The following is a 16623-nucleotide window of genomic DNA, read 5'->3' on the forward strand; positions in this document are numbered from 1 at the left end:
AGTCAATACCTTCACAATGCTCTCTAGGTGTGCCAGAGCTACTGAAGTTTTTATTAGCATACCTAACTCACAGCAGTTAGGTGTCTCTAAGTGTCATTGTAACAGTAATGATGTAGTGATGTTCTTGACCAGGTTAAAAAAAAAAAAAAGAAAAAAATTATAAAGTGCTTAAAGCTTTGCAAAATGTATTGTAAAATTATCTTCTTCAGCCTATTTCTGCTGATCCAATGGGTCTGTTGTAGCTTACCAACTGCAGTTATGTTCAGGAGAAGGGTCAGCTGCTGCATTACACAGTCACAGACACAGCCTGGTGTTGAAAGGCACTTGGTACCTTGTGGTCACAGGGCTGCAAAGGCTCTGAAGCCGTTTGAGCCCAGCCCACTCCCCTGCAGAGAGCTCTGCGTGGAAACAACAAAGAACTTGAGAGAGGAGCATCTGAGAAACCACATTTCCAATACATTGGAGCACATGGTTTTTCTTCTACTTGTGAAATTCAGTATCTCTAAGCAGCAGTGAAAACACTGATGTCGCTCCTTAGACAGGCAGCTGGTGAATCTCTCAAAGTCACAAGTAATGATCCACGGCCTCTCCTAAAACATGCAAGGTCTGCAGAATTCTTTAAGCCTCCATTCTAAGCATTTTGGCTCTGGAAAAAAACACGTGGGCAAACCAGAAACCTCCTCAGCCCTGTGCTCCGTGTTAGTTGCAGAAATAGCACTTCAGGTTTCTGATCCCTGTGGTACGTTTGTTGTCAGCCCAGAGAGTTGAGTGCTGATCTCATGGGGTTATTTTTTATGTAAAGTCTTTTCTGAATCCCTTGCCCTTGATACCTTGTCTTATGAAATATGTTTGCCAATGAAGAAGCGGAATCTTTCACGTTGTGTGAGTGAAGTGTTATCAGATATCTTAAAAATATGCTGCCAGCTGCAGCTGGTGAGTAACCAACAGTGACAGGTTTTTTCCTGTGCTCGTTTTATGTCCTATTTTAGTTGGTTTTGCATGCAAAAAATATATGCACAGAACATACATGTGCTGTCACAGCAAATGGGAGGAAATAGATTTTGCACACCTGATTGTAAACTGAGGCTATGTGCGAATAATTGTTTTAGAAGTAAGATGGAATTTTGTTGTTGACAAAGACAGTGAGGGAAAGAATACCAGTGCAAAAAAACCTGAAAAAAATATGTCCTGAGTCTTTTTTTGAGGTCAGTCATCCTCCTGTGACTTTTAACATCATCTTTCTGACAGCACTGTTTGGGCTTTATTGTTTTTTATGTTTTGGTTGCCTGGCTGAAATACCTGTGCTGTCTGAGAAATGGTGAGAGGGAAAAAGTGGTAGGGAAGAGATCATAACTGTTCATGAAATTATCATTAGAAAACGTATGCCTTTAGTCATAAAATACTCTGTTTGGCATGAAAACATGTAGTATTTAACAGAGTTAAACAGTGTTGCTGTGGAGGTGATCTTGCATGGTGGGTGTGTGCACAGTGGTCACGGCCTCTGTTGTAATTCAGGGAGGTTGAACTCTGCATTTTATGGTTTTTTTGTAGAGGTTTATTGTGGCTTAACCGTGGAATAGATGGAATAAAATCTGATTTGGTGTTTTAGTTGCCACTACTGCAATACAGCACTCCTGCCTTCCAGGAGGGGTTTCTGGTTACGAATGGAGCACAAGCCAAATAACAGTCCTGCACTGTCTTGAGGTTCTAACTTGAACTTTACACCAGGAAACTGCTTATTCAAGCTGAGTCTAAAAGCTATAATTCCTCGTGGCAGAAAGGTGGCTTAAGTCTTACTACATACAAGGAAAATGGATATGTAACAACCCTGTGCTGTACTGAGTTAATCCTACACCCAGAACACAATCAGAGGAGCTTCATGGGCTGTCCATTCCCATGGGCCATCTTGGCTGAGATAGATATCGAAGTGTCTGTGATAAATATTACACTGCAAAACAACTCATCCTACCTTTTTAATGTGAGTGTGGGGATGTGAAATTCGGTGTAAGATTATCTGTGCTTACTATGCAAGACTTGAAAGTCGACCATATAATCATATTTGCCAAAATTCCAGTCATGCTTAATGTGCTTTCTGGTGTTCACTTTAATCTGTGTATGCGTGAAGTAACCTTTAATTTTTACAAACATTATGCTAGATATTTCTCACATGAAATAGAACCCATGACTTTACTGTGTGTGTTTTAATGCATGGTTTTGTTGTCATACCAAGTGATCTTTCTTCCTTTTAGATTGGTACAAGGGTTACCTGGTGAGATACAAAGGAGCAGAGGTAAGATCACACCGTTCATCCCTATGGGACTATTTTTAACAAGTCAACCCCTCAAGTGGGTTTTTTATTCTCTCTTAGTAGATGGTTCTGTCCTGATCTCTCAAGTCAGCTCTGTCCACTCTCTCTCCTTTCAAGATGAATAAAATGATCAACATTCATCCTGGACAGTTGGTAAATAGAAGTGAGGACTGGGAGAAAAGCAGATCAATGAAGAAGAAATTACTGTGTCTTCAGGTTAACAGACACCATTTGAATTAAATTTTGAGTAAATTTACTGCTAGATGTGTTTGTTTCTGTACTTTTTCTAAGGATTCTTTAGGCTACTTACAATATAAACAACTTGCATGAGGCTTAAATTCCTAAATATCTCTACTGTACAAAAATCATATTAATTAAAAAAAACCCTCAGTATTCTCATACCTAAAGATGGAAAGGCACAGATGAATAGTTTTTACCCTGAGTGTAGTGACTGCTGAGTTAACTACCAAGAAAGTTATTTCTTAGTTTTAAATGAATTTTTCTAGAAGAAAAACTTTTTTTTTTTGGTAGCTTGCTCTTAACACAAGGTTTTTTTTTAGGGAGCAGCAATGCAAAGGCATTTGAAGTTAGAGACTCGTGCCTGTATTACAGCAAAACTGTTTGCTGGAAGTTGCTTCTCTGTATCTTGGAAAAAGGATGTACAAAACCTTCACAGCCTCTTTAAAAGGGATATCTGGGGAGCAGAGGGACAGAGAATGTGCCAACAGAAAAAAAAACAGAATAGTGTGAAGTTCTCTAATTCTCCATTATTTTTTTTTCTGTTTTGTATTCAGTGACCTGTAGGTATTAGAAATTACTTCAATTAACTTAGAGAAACTCCTTTATGTCTGTTTACAAACTATATGAGATAGCTGAAAGATTTCCTTTCCTTTTGGAAGCATTAGATGCTTGAGTTGTTGTTTCATTTCATTGCTCAGTGACTCCTCATCCTACAAGACAGAGGAATGAGGGATTGTTTGTGGGAATTCTGAACGATGTCCAGACTTCCCCCTGTTGTTTCCCCCATTCCATGAACTCCAGCACACCTGCACAGGATGTTTGCTTCCATTTCTAGCTCACCACAGAGAAGGCAAGAGCAGGGTAGTGATAAGGGAGTTTATCACAAGTTCTTGACCCAGCACAATATTTCAATGTATTTCAGTGTTTCAGACACCCAAGGTAGTGACTATCACCTTGTTGTCTGCCATACTTGAGGGTGGACATGACAGAGTGACAAACCATCCTCCCCAATACCACACCTGTGTCTTCATTCCTCCTTTGACGTTTCTTTTGAATCAAAACGCTGTTGCCATTTATTCTACATAATATTTTTATTTTAATTGATTAAAATGTCATCTAAAAACTAAAAAGGGAAATTATTTACCAGGACCAATCACTTCCTTTTAACTAATTGCTAATATTGCTAAAGGGCTTCAAGATCAATTCTTTAAGAAGTGTTATTAATTTAATGTACCAAGATATCACTAAATTTAGTATTAGTGTGACCTTCTTCTATTACTTGGCTTCTTCATGGAATCTTTTGAACTTAAATCTTAATGAAAAAATGTGGAATTGATAAGACATGATTGTGTTTTGATTAAGATCCAGTGCTTAAAATAAAAAGGCTATAGAAGTTGAAATCTAACTCGGAGAAAGGCTTTGTAAAGTAGCACATATGTTGTTGAATTATTGTGGGACTTGAAGTACTACAAGTCACTTGTTGAACAGAGAAGAATCCAAGAAGAACCTGGCTTAACTACCAAGAAGAGATTTACAGATTCACGTGACAAAATGTTTCTTTAATGAATTTAAATTGTGTGGTATCGACTTGTATTTAATGGTACTGTTTCCTGTGGGAAGAGTGTGGAAGGTGGTGTTTCTTATAAAGTTAATCCTATGCACTTTGTATTTGCAGAGAAGGACATGACAAAAATTCTGTTATTTGTCTGTCAAACAGGAATGCATTTATTTGAATAAAAAACATTTTTTGAATAAAAAACTAGATAGCCAAGAGTTAATTGGGGTATTACCACTTATGTGATTAAAGTTTATGTTCATAATCATGGCTGTTACTTAAATGTTCTTGGACTTATTTTTTTTTTCCTTCAACAGGGAATATTTCCTAAATCCTTCATCCACATCAAGGAAGCGACTGTTGAAAAGAAAAGGTATTGAATTTATCTGTTGTATCACATTAAGGGTCTTGCCTGCTAGAGAATGAGTTTTAAGGCATTTATAAAGCCCAGCCACAGTAACTACAATACACACCTGTGAAACACAGACTCTCTTTGTGTTATGTTTTCTTCTCTTTCCTAGACACACAGAAAACATAATACCTGCTGAAATTCCTCTAGTTCAAGAAGTTACCACTACTCTCTGGGAATGGGGAAGCATCTGGAAGCAGCTCTATGTGGTAGGACACTTTACACACCATTCATGGCCTATTAGTCAGTCCTATTTATGCATAGTGTCCAAATTTCTGTGTTTTCCTCGATGCAGGACAGGGACTGGGGGGGTTTAAGGAATTGCTTCCTCACTGCTTAGATAATTACCATTTTCTTCAGTGGCTTTAAATGTTTTTAAATGGCTTTAAATCTGGTCCAACCATCCACCTGGCAGTGGTGGTGCTGGGTTCAGGGTTGGACTGGGTGGTCTTGGAGGTCCCTTCCAAACTTGATGATCCTGTGAATGAAAAAGGCTGAGGGGTGTTGTAACTTCATGGCAGTTGTGTCAACCTTGAGTATCCTGGGCATGATAAATTTTTCATAATTTTGATTTGTAGAGGTGAAGAGTTTCCAGGTAGGAGTATAAAGCATAACCAAGATGCACTTGAAAAAGATTTGTGATGTTCTTGGAGTGCTACAACAAAGGTTGTTCAAGGATTACTGGGAGCATGTAGCTATTAACAATTGGCAATTTCAGGAATTGTGCTGACTGATCCAGGATCCCAGCCATTGGACTTCCCTTTTTATTTTCTGTTGAATCAAGGAAAGCTTGAATATGGTTTAGTTTTCTGAAACGTGTCACTTGTGAAATGTGTCACTTCTTATTCTTGTTAAAGTCAACAATGAAAACCCTTCTTGTTTCAGTGAATGACACTAAAACTGCTTTAGTGACTTCTGTGTATTCTCTCATTTTTCTCTTAAATGTCTTAATACCACAATCAAATGTTGTTGTTCCCAAAATGGTCATACAGAAGTAAATTGCTTCTGTGATGTTTTCCCTTGATGAGACTTTTAAAGAATCTTAAAACAGCACAATTAAATAAAACAAAAATGACATCATCCCCATACAAACTACTTAAATTTCATGTAATTTCTTTGTGGTCACATGGGAGATTCTGTCCTTAACAGCTCGTGGGATGAGAAGAGGAAGGAAGCCGGGCTCATTACTTTGCCTACTTCCTGCAATAATTTAGCATTAAATATGGGACATATTTAATTTTCAAGACCAATGTTGCACTTCAACTTGAAGCCTGAAACTTCTTTTTTTCTCTTGTGCCTCAGACAAACAAGAAGGAGAGGTTCCAGCAGGTGCAGTCCATGATGTTTGACCTGATGGAGTGGCGCTCACAGCTCCTGTCCGGGACTTTGCCGAAAGATGAGCTCAAAGAACTCAAACAGAAAGTCACTTCCAAAATTGATTATGGTAACAGGTAAGTGGCCTACGCTGCCTCTCGAAAACCTGATTTATTTTAAAGCCCACCATCGAAGAGATGATGACAAAGTTTTTGTGTTTTGTAACTCAAAAATTTGATTCACGTTGAATCTTCCTTTTCAAACCTCTCCCTCTTACTCCTGGGATGATAGTGGATACTGTGGTGAGGTTTCTCATAATAAAGTGCCTTTTCAAAGCATTAATTTATTTGTTAATTATAAATATATGAGCTTGTTGATTGCAAAGATTTTATGTCAGATAACTGGCCTTTATATAAACATAACATCAGTGTGCTCAGGACTGAAAACTTGTCCACCCTTTACAAACACAGTCTATGTTTGCAGTGTTATGTGACCCTCAAAAGTGGTGCTGACAGACCAATGTAAGTCTGCAAACACACACATCCACACCCAATCCACTGGGGAATTTCCAGGCAGAATTCTAGTTCTGATAATAGAAGTGAAACTACCAGGGACAGAATAGTTATTTGACAAAACATCTTGTCTCCTTCTTGCTAATGAAAGGTCACCACAACACAACATATTTTTTGACAAAAAAAGTGCTGCTGGTGGTGTTCCACCATCTGATAAAGGAAGAGAGTTAGAACTTGATAAACAAATCTTTGTAGTATTGGTTTTACAGGCAATGGGATCTGCTTATAAACTCTACTTAGCTATTTTAAGTGACTGTGGTGGTTGTGGCCTGAAGGCCTCTGTGCAGCTGAAAGTCTTCTTTTAGCTTCTAAAAGCTTCCAAAGTACCTGTGGCTACACATAAGCAATGACCACAAGATGTTACGAAACTCTGAACTTGTTCACTGTGATTTGGATGCAAATTTCTGATTAATTTTATTCACACAGAACAGACTGTGGGATACACTGTGTCCTACTGCACTGGGTGGAGCTGAATGGTCACTCCAAGACAGGGTTTGCTTTGAAAAGCTCCAGTCAAAGCTTTGATTAAGACAACTGATTAACACTTATTTGCCTTCAGATTTTTTTTCACGCTCTTCTTTCCGCGTTATGAGACAGTGAACTGCTTCCTTTGGAACAGTAGGGGGCAAGGGGGTGTTTAAAATTATTTGAGATTGCACAGAGGAATAGTGAAAGCTGGCTAGTGTTTGTAAACACCTGGAAGGGTGGGGTTGGGTTGGGTTGTGTGAAGGAAATTTGCCAAACTGTGGAGAAGGAATAAAGGGGAACAACAATCCTCTCTGTGGGAGCGGAGATTGAACACCAAATCAGGAGGGGTTGTGGATTATCATGTTAAGTGGTGGAGATATTTTGTATTCTGACACAGAATGCTTCAAACAGCAGCAGCAGTGCTGGAAGGGCAGCCAGAATACTCCCAAAATTGGGAAAAGTACAGTACAGCACAAAGAAGGCCAATTTTAGAGGGGGACAGAGGACTGAGAACCTAGACAGGGATGAAAGGCTGTCTCTTGACATGAAGATACAGTGGACAACATGTGTAGGATCTATGGAGGTAAGTCTTGAGGTTTTAGTGTTGAAGGGAAGAAAAAGAGTGGAGAGAATAAAGACATTATTTGTATGAGAGCAAGGCAGAACAGAGCACAGCAGTGAGTTAAGTAACAGGGCTGGGAGGGTGAGAGAGCAACATAAAAGCAGAAGGTAACAGGAAAATTCTGCACATCTTGATTACAAATGTTGTACATTAAAAAGCAAAAGTGATGAGGACTGTTAAAGTCACTGAACAGGGTGAACCTATTTTATGTTTTAATGCTTTACCTTTTAATGCTTTGGTGACATTATTATAAATTTCTAAATACTGTACAACAGCTTGAAAACAAAATCATCTGGTTTAGTTAAATTTTTCTTCGGGGAAATACAGTTGCATTTATTTAGACTTTATTACTTTAAAACTTGAAGCCTCTCCTTGTGTGTTATATTACTAAGCTTTCTTTATAGAGAGAGAAATTACCCAACCATTATTTGTATTTTCACAGAATCCTTGAGCTTGACCTAATAGTTAGAGATGAAGATGGGAATATCTTGGATCCAGACAAAACCAGTGTCATCAGCCTATTTCATGCCCATGAAGAGGCCACTAATAAAATCACTGAGCGAATCAAGGAGGAAATGGTAGGAATGTCTGGGAAACTTAATGCTTCCTTTGCTAAAATCCAACCCAAAAACTAGTCTAAGGGCTGAAGGATGTAACCTTCTGCCTTGAAAGGTGGAAACTTTTGCCTCTGACTTTAGGAGTAGATTCATATTCATGTGGTGTGAACACAGCTAAGCCTCAAATTGAGTTAGTTGTGTTTGTGCACCGGATTTGGGCTGTAGGCTGGGCTGAAAGCCTCTGTCTGAAGCTGGTTCTAAATCCATTCTTGGATTTCTGTATGGAAATACATCTCCTCTTTCCATCTGTGGAGCTGAGTAGTCCTGTGGACTACTCAATGGGCTGAACTGCACCGTGAATAGTTACACACTTGGAGTTCAGCTGCACACTGTGAGTAACCACAGCTGGTTTTACAAGGTCTTGTGACAGCACTAGTTGGTTGCTAATGTTGCTGCCTGCTAGTTAGTCTGATGAAGCTGAATTTAAGCTCACTGAAGAGGCACTAAGGTGAACTCAGCATAATCTTGTGAACACCAGAAGTTTGTGTGCCAGAGCAAAGCTGATGAGTGCACAAATTTAATCTTCTAAATTGCAAAGCAGGTGACTACACTCCCTTGACCTTTTCCTACATTAAATCTCTTCAGGGATTTTTAAGCCTCTTTGGTTCTTTTCTCCATTTATGAGAAAGTAAACTGTAAAAAAGCAATAAAACACTTGAGAGAAAACAGTTGGGTTGTCATGACACTTCAAGAACGCCCATGACAGACCACTGCAAAAAACTTTTTGAGTTGTTCTCGACAGTGTCACTAAACAAATGTTGCTCCCCACACATCAAAATGTAATTAAAATATATAAGGAAAATATAAGGACAATATAAGGAAAATTAAGCTTGGGAATCTGCAATAGGCTGTGGTGGGTTGCTTTAAAAATAGAGGCAAACAATGGGTTTAGACCATCAAGTGTTAAGTAGCTGCTTCTTGGGGTATAGGTAGAATTCAGGAACCTATTTTTGAGTCAGTGAACCTGCTCAGCTGTGTCTTGATCTCAGCATGTTGTTTGTCTCCTCTTCAAAGAGACTTATTTCATTTTGCTGGTGCTTCCAGCACACTGAAAGCCCGTCATGATGTGGATTGCAGACCTTCTGCTATATCTTGCTGTGTCCAAAATTAATTCTTTCAGACTTACAGGCTTGCCTCTGTACTGGCATCTTTAAAAGTGGTGAAATTGTTTCCCCCTTTATGTAATTGCCTGGTGGCTGAAGAACTGAACTTATAAGGGAGTCACAGAACATCTCAAGGTGGAAAAATCATAAGGAACATCAAGTCCAACTCCCTGCTCTCTCCTAAAGGGTTTTAAGTTGCTGCAGCATAGCAAAAACACTGTTAAGCATTTTAGGCACAGTACTTTACCAAAATTTGAGAAATGGACTTCAGAGTAGTTCCACTGAAAGCAGCCTGGGGGAGGTAAGGTTTTGAATATATTCATATACAAGAGTGAAACTTAATCTGGCTCTTTTCTCCTGAGTGAAAGTAAATTTAAGATTCTCAAAATAGGAAGGCTTCCTGGAGGTGAAGGAAGAAGGGAAGAAAAACAGTTTAGCTATTGTATTGCCTGGAAAAAAACAATAAAATAAACCCTGTTCCATTTCTGAAAGGAGAGCCCTGCTGGGAAATAAGTTTACAATCCCATACAAAGGAAGATCTTACTCATACCAAGTCCTCTAAGTGATTTAAGGCATCTCTGTCATTAACTTTGTCATTATTTGCACATGGGGTGGCCCCCTGGCCTGGGTTCAGTGTTTTCCAGAACCAAGTCTGAGCTTTTTATCTCCCTGTGAGCAGGGAGGGCTCAGAGAAGGAAGGTGGGATCTTCACTATCTGACCTGGTGACTCTCCAGCTTCCTTGCAGAAGGGGATGTTAACCCCTGCTGAAGCCTGGTGGAGGGTCAGAACCTTATTTGCTCATCGTGTCTGCCTTATTAAGCAAAGCTTTGAGAGCAACGTTGATATGGTTTGAAGCTGGCTCCCTGCCAAGTCTCCAAACCTTACCACCAGAAGTTGTCCCCTCACCCCCAAAAAAAAAACCTCAGGGAGAAGAGGGAGAAAAAAAACTAAGAAAACCCGAAACGAGAGAGAGACAACCAAAGTGAGATATATAAATATATTTACACTTATATACAATTAAAATATACAATTTCACAAGGGAAAGGGAAGGGGGAAGGGAAAGGGAACAAAACTAAAATAATATATATATATATATCTCCCAGTTAGTGACCCAATATCTAACAACTAAAAGAGTTAGCAAAGAAAATAGCTCACTACTCTCCTGGGACAACCGAGAGTCGCTCCGGAACGATCGCCGGCAACCTCTGTCTCCCAAGGTCGGCAAGGCCCAACCAGGCCTCGCTCCCCAGCATGGCAGACTCGACACCAGGGAACCTGCTCCTCCAAGCTGCCAGAAGGAAAGAGAGCGAAGGCCTCTCCTCCTCTCTTCTTATAATCTGGTTTACGTAAAAATCGTAGGGAATACTGGGTAAATCTGGACCCTTCCTTGGTTACAAAACTGGTCACCAAGGAAGGCCTGGCCCAAACCACCACAAACGTAAAGGGCAATTCTTATTTGCTGAATCCAAACTTCCTATGGTTTTTCAAGATTCACTTTCTATGATATGTAACAGTTAAACTGCTTGTAGTATCCCACCATTTTAATTCATGGATCCAGCTAATGATTTTCCTCCTTCTGAGTAGTCCAAGGATCAGCCAGACTATGCATCGTATTCCCGAATGTCTTCATCCCCCACCCACAGCCTCTATGTGTTTGTGAGGAACTTTGTCTGCCGGATTGGAGAGGATGCAGAACTCTTCATGTCACTCTACGACCCACAGAAATCAACAATTATCAGGTAAACTTTCCTCTTTTCACTGGAGAAGAGCAGCAAAAGCAGCCAGCCTAGAGGAAGTAAAATAATTGCCACCGTGCTAATAATGCAGGGAATATAGAAATAAAAGGGATAAAACCAAAAGCAAAGTGAAGTGTGGACAAAACTAGTTTCTGGCTCTACTCAAGGATTCTAGGTTTCCAAGTATTTTGATCCTGGATTGAATGTTGCAGAAGTTTGGAGAAGCCTGATCCTGTTGCAAATTTAAGAGATTATTGTTGCAAATTTAAGAGATTATTGTTGATGGGGAATATTGTGGTGTCTGGAGTCAAGTGCTGAAAGAGGAAGAGTGGAAAAAAATGAGAGAAAATTATAAATTCCAAGACAGATTATGTTTCTGTTGAGTATTTCCACCAAACAGACTATGATAATGGTGATATTTTCTAAGAAAAAAAAAAAGTCAATTTGTGTTATGTTCAAGTTATTTTTTTTCCAAGCTTAGTGATGATATTTGTACAGTGTTTTTCTTGTCTTTTTAGTCTGGTATTAGATGTAAACCATCACCCCAGAGTGCCTGTTATGCAGCTTTTGTTCTGTACCGTGTAAAGGAGGAATTTTTAAATCACATGACAATGAGATATTTATCTTCCAAACAGTGAGAATTACTTGGTGAGATGGGGGAGCAGAGGCTTTCCAAAGGAAATAGATATGCTCAACAACCTGAAAGTGGTGTTCACAGTAAGTGTTTCCAGTTTACTTCTTATTGGCAAATCCAATTGTCTCTTCTCTGTGGTCACTGCCAGAACTCCTGCAGAATGGACAAGGGGAAGAAGGAAACAAAAGACAATCTTGGAAACAGAGCAAGACTCTGAATGCTTTAATGTGCCAGTGCTTCAGTGGCCTTTCTTCAAAAGAATTTGTTGCCTCTTAGATTTGCTGATGACTTGATATTTTTATCTGCTGTGTCTCTTGATTGCTACTATTTTCTCTATTTATCTTACCTTATATTTTCTTCAAATTTTATCCATTCAAAATCATCCTTTGTGCTCAGTGTTTTGTTTGTTGGAGGCGTTTTTGTTTGGTTTGGTTTTGTTAGTTGTTGTTTTTTGTCCCTGTTGATTTCTAAGACTCAGTTTCTTACTGGAGGTCCTGTTTCAATGTCACAGCTTGGTTTTCCCTCAAGTAATACTTCAATTCTTTTCTGTTTCTATCTTAGGATCTCGGAAATAAAGACCTGAGCAGAGACAAAATTTATTTAGTGTGTCAAATAGTCCGAGTTGGGAAGATGGATCTGAGGGACAGTAATTCCAAGAAATACACCCAAGGGCTCCGGAGGCCTTTTGGGGTGGCAGGTACCTGATGTCTCCTGTGCTGGAGCTCAAGCAGGACCCAAGGGATATTTCCCAGCCCTGGACTGTAGAATCTCTACCAAGATACCTCAGAATACAAACCAGCTCTATCAACTACCTTCTGGGTTTTTTTTAAGTCCATAAAGACTTAAAAACTACGTTTTAGTTCGAGTCAGAAATGTGCTTTTGGATTTAATGTTGCTATTATTATTGATCAGTTATTTATTATTAATTATATGATAATGCAATTATTAAGTATGTAATTAAGTACACAATAATACAAGTAATTGTTATTATTTTTTAATTATATTATTATTAATTTCCTGGCTATATAACTTCCTGCTAAGTGCAAATGAAAGCACAGTGCCGGAGTTTAATGATAGAATTCCTTGCAAATGAAATCAAGCCCATGATTATGTCCCCAAAGCATCACCAGTGCACTCATACCTGTATTCCCAGGATTAGACCAAAACTGGTCTGAATTCTCCCTTCTCTCAAGGTCTGTAGTGTGGACTTTGCACTAAATGCTCTGCCCCACAAACCTGCCCCTGTTGGGCTGCACTGCTTGCTGGTGAAAATCCATATTTCTCAAGAGGCACAAGAACATCATTCATAGATAAAAAGAGCCCTTTTGCAGTGCTATTATATATTTTAATGATTTTTCTTTTCTTCCTCTAGTCATGGATATCACAGATATCATAAAAGGGAAAGCTGAAAGTGATGAAGAAAAGCAGCACTTCATTCCCTTTCACCCGTAAGACAGTCCTAGATCTCTCTTTGATAAGCACAAGAATATTTATCTTTCTCTTTAGCTCTAACAACCTGAAATGGCTGAAGAATAAGTTTTCCTTTTAATAATTTTATGCTCTAACAATGTTCATTATTTAAGTATGACTTGGAAAGGCATTTAGGACTTGACAGGGATTCCACAGCATGTTAAATAAATGTATAATTCTATGAATGTGCTCCTTCAGACAGCTGGTATCACATCCCATTTCACAAACCCAAGCCAAATAGTTACCCCTACTCCACAGTAAGTTTTACAAGCAAGGGTAGCTACTAATTTATGAGCTTGGTTCTGTGTTGAATTTGAGAAAAATCTGAGAAAAAAATGGGTTTCCTTCAAAAATTAATAGAATTGTCACACATTATTTTCAAAAGAAATGCCAGACCAGCTGCCTAAAACTGTGATGCTCACAGATCCAGTGCAGAGATTCCAGTACTTACTGGGAAGATCTTTGTGCATCCCACTTAGCACTGCTGCCATGTGCTCTGGAGGATAAATTTAATTCTGAAAGACCCAGCTATGACACACTGGTTTATTATTTCTCTTGTTTCCAAATTGATCCAACATGTCTGTTGTGTGAGAATTTCTTTCTAAGCTCAGAAGCAGCTGATAAAAATTCCAAGTTCATTTCTCCAGGGAAATGAGGGAGAGTTTATCAGGGAGAGTGGAGGGGGCTGGAGGGGCAGGTTGGTGAGGGTGTTCACATGGTCACTCTGGCCCCAAATGCCACCCTTAGCTGGTCACTGAATCTTTTCCATTTCTGTGTGCACAGAACTGAAAGGGAGTGGGCTGGAACTTGGGGGAGAGAGAATGAAATTATAGAACATATCACAAGAGGGTCCAGTCCAGCAAAGAAGACTGAGGCTGTTTGTCATTTATGTTCTGGTCTGATCTATTTAGCACTCAATTCCTAACAGACATTGTTGTTTCTCCTGCAGGGTAGTGGCAGAGAATGACTTTTTACACAGCCTCCTAAGCAAAATCACCGCTTCAAAAGGAGACAGTGGGGGACAAGGTCAAGTGCATTTCTGTTATTTTCTTCTAAATAACAAGGTGTTTTTGTGACACTTCATTTTATGTTGTTTACCTTTTAAACAAATTGGTTTATGTTAGAGCTGTAGCACCACCATGGTGGTGGGTCAACTTTGAAGCTGGAAGGGAAGAATCATGAGTTTGTTGCAGAATCTTAGAGGCTGGTTAAACTAGTAGAGGCACTTTTGGGTTACAGGGCTTTTACTTTCATCTACAGGAAGTGAGGAAAGTGAATTCTTATCCCTGCTTTGCTGGGTGGAAGAGGCAATCATTTGAAGACAGGTTATTTTTTTTCCCTACCAGAAATGCAATCTTCCCCCCAACCTTTTTTTTTTTTTGCTATTAACAGGTGTCTGGGTGACTGTGAAAATGCTGGTTGGAGACGTGATTCAGACTAGAAAGGACTACCCACACCTGGTGGACAGAACCACTGTTGTTGCTAGAAAGCTGGGATTCCCTGAAATCATCATGCCAGGTAGGAGGTGCTTTGTTCTGGAACAGGAAGGGACTTTTTCCTCTCATTCCCTCTTTTAATGAGCAGCAGCTGCAGCCTTGCTTAGTTCTGTAAGGGGTAACTCAGAGGCTCTTTAGAATTCACTCCAATATTGTTCCAATATTAGAGGCTTATATAAAACAGTGAGATAAAACACTGAAACAGAAAAAATAAAATCAAGACAGTGAGGGATAATCCTGTCTCCTTGTACATTGTTTTCATGTATTATTACATCATAATCAATACAATTACAAATAATTACATAATCAAGTAGATTATCGTGGATGTCACTTGAATTTTTAATTACCCTTGTTTTTATTGTAATTTATCGCTGTCCTTTGCTAAGAATAAACATACAAGTTTACAATCTCTTTTTTTTTTAATTTTATAACAAGATATCTTCCAATTGAAATCCCTGTCTCTGCAGTGCTTCTTTTTTTGAAAAAAAAAAAAAAAAGGCAACTTAAACCTTTACCTCCCAACCTAAGTAAAATTTCGATACATTTTAAAATCATACAAATGCGTTGACGGGGGAAATTAAACTCCGAAGGTCCCTCTAGAAAGAGAGCTGTGAATTTGGGGAAAATTCCTCCTGGATCATCCTCCACCTCACCAGCAGGTGTCGGGGCAGGACGAGAATTGCTTCGAGTCCCTCGGAGAGCTCCTTATTGTTGCCTTCGTCATCACATCGTAGTTCCTCTTTAGCTAAGAATAAAAACTGAAAAATTAAGTTCAGATAGAAAATAATACCTTTTTATCTGTTTCACCGCAAAAAAAAGGAGATACTTGTGTGAAGTTCAGTTGACCCTTTGCTCTCACAGCATGTTAATTGATTTTTAACCTTTTGATTTGTTTTTTAGGAGATATAAGAAATGACATATATATTACACTGCTGTATGGAGATTTTGATAAGTACAATAAAACAACTCAGAGGAATGTGGAAGTGATCATGTGTGTCTGTGATGAAGAAGGAAAAGTGTTGCCAGTAAGTCTTCTTTTTTTTTTTTTCTGTATGAAGAACAGAAACATGAGTTGTGTTTTTGAAGTAAGACTTAACTAACTTATACATTTTTAGAAAATACCATTATTCAAAGACTTGCTAATCCCTTACTTGTGTCAGCTTATGACATCTTGTGACAGACAAGTTTTATGATGTTTAAAGTGATCTATCTATTAAAGCCCTATAAATGTCTTCCATAAAACTGTAACAAGGAATAACATTGAATGACCTATTTAAGCTGTGCCAAGGAACAAATGCTGATTCTGACAATTACTGCGTTCTTACTCTGGGTTTTCTCTTGTGGGAATTCCCAGAGGAATTCAACTTGCACATTAAAATGTCAGAAGTACCATTTCTGCTAATAACAAACCCTTGATTCATGCCAGGATTTGTGTCATTGTCCCTTGAATTAAGTACATGGCAAAGAATGAATTAAGTGGCGACAATCAGACATGCAACATAAATGTTTGCAGTGTCTTTTTGCTTGTCTATTCCTATTTTGAAGATCTTTTCTTTTCCTTGGGGTTTATCACCAGTTTGGTATTCAGGGGGATTTTTGACCTTTCCTTTTCTGAGCTTTGTGTTGCTGTGATCATGAGGATGAAATCATAATGACACTCCCTGAGACAAAATAAAGATGGAGTAACTCGCCGTGGTTCACAACTTGCAGAAATGTTTTTATGACCTAAAATGTAACTTTAAAGCTCAAGTGAAGAGAATCCTAAACCCACATAATGCTTAAGGTCCACACAACAAATTGTAACTCTGGTTTCAAAACACTACCTGTACCTATGGCAGCACCCAAGCATGACTTTCATGCACACAAGTTTATTCTGTATTCTGTCTAATCACAGTTAATATGCTTAAAATACAAAGACACCAAAGCATTCCTTAAAGAAATAAACCTATTACAATGCATTAAATCTTGCATTCCAATATTCTGTATGTTCAGTTCTGCAAATAGTAGGAGAAAGTGGATTTGTCACATTGTGTATGAGCTGAAACACCACACCAGCTTTCTGTGGGTAAAGTGCCTTA

At 38.8% G+C, this 16623-nt stretch overlaps 1 protein-coding gene across 1 annotated transcript in view; it reads left to right on the forward strand.

Moving 5' to 3' along the window:
- Positions 1-16623, forward strand: part of DOCK2 (dedicator of cytokinesis 2) — a 169284-nt gene that overhangs the window by 11210 nt on the left and 141451 nt on the right. Inside the window, exons 3-14 of the mRNA XM_017825591.1 lie at positions 2250-2290; positions 4421-4476; positions 4625-4721; positions 5815-5963; positions 7931-8066; positions 10794-10948; positions 11581-11662; positions 12141-12276; positions 12952-13027; positions 13999-14075; positions 14442-14567; positions 15446-15570. Coding sequence (XP_017681080.1) covers positions 2250-2290; positions 4421-4476; positions 4625-4721; positions 5815-5963; positions 7931-8066; positions 10794-10948; positions 11581-11662; positions 12141-12276; positions 12952-13027; positions 13999-14075; positions 14442-14567; positions 15446-15570 — 1256 coding nt within the window. The remainder of the gene's footprint in view (positions 1-2249; positions 2291-4420; positions 4477-4624; positions 4722-5814; positions 5964-7930; positions 8067-10793; positions 10949-11580; positions 11663-12140; positions 12277-12951; positions 13028-13998; positions 14076-14441; positions 14568-15445; positions 15571-16623) is intronic.

The sequence above is a fragment of the Lepidothrix coronata genome, unplaced genomic scaffold (assembly GCF_001604755.1).
Source record: "Lepidothrix coronata isolate B3197 unplaced genomic scaffold, Lepidothrix_coronata-1.0 Scaffold121, whole genome shotgun sequence".
NCBI classification, from domain to species: Eukaryota; Metazoa; Chordata; class Aves; order Passeriformes; family Pipridae; genus Lepidothrix; species Lepidothrix coronata.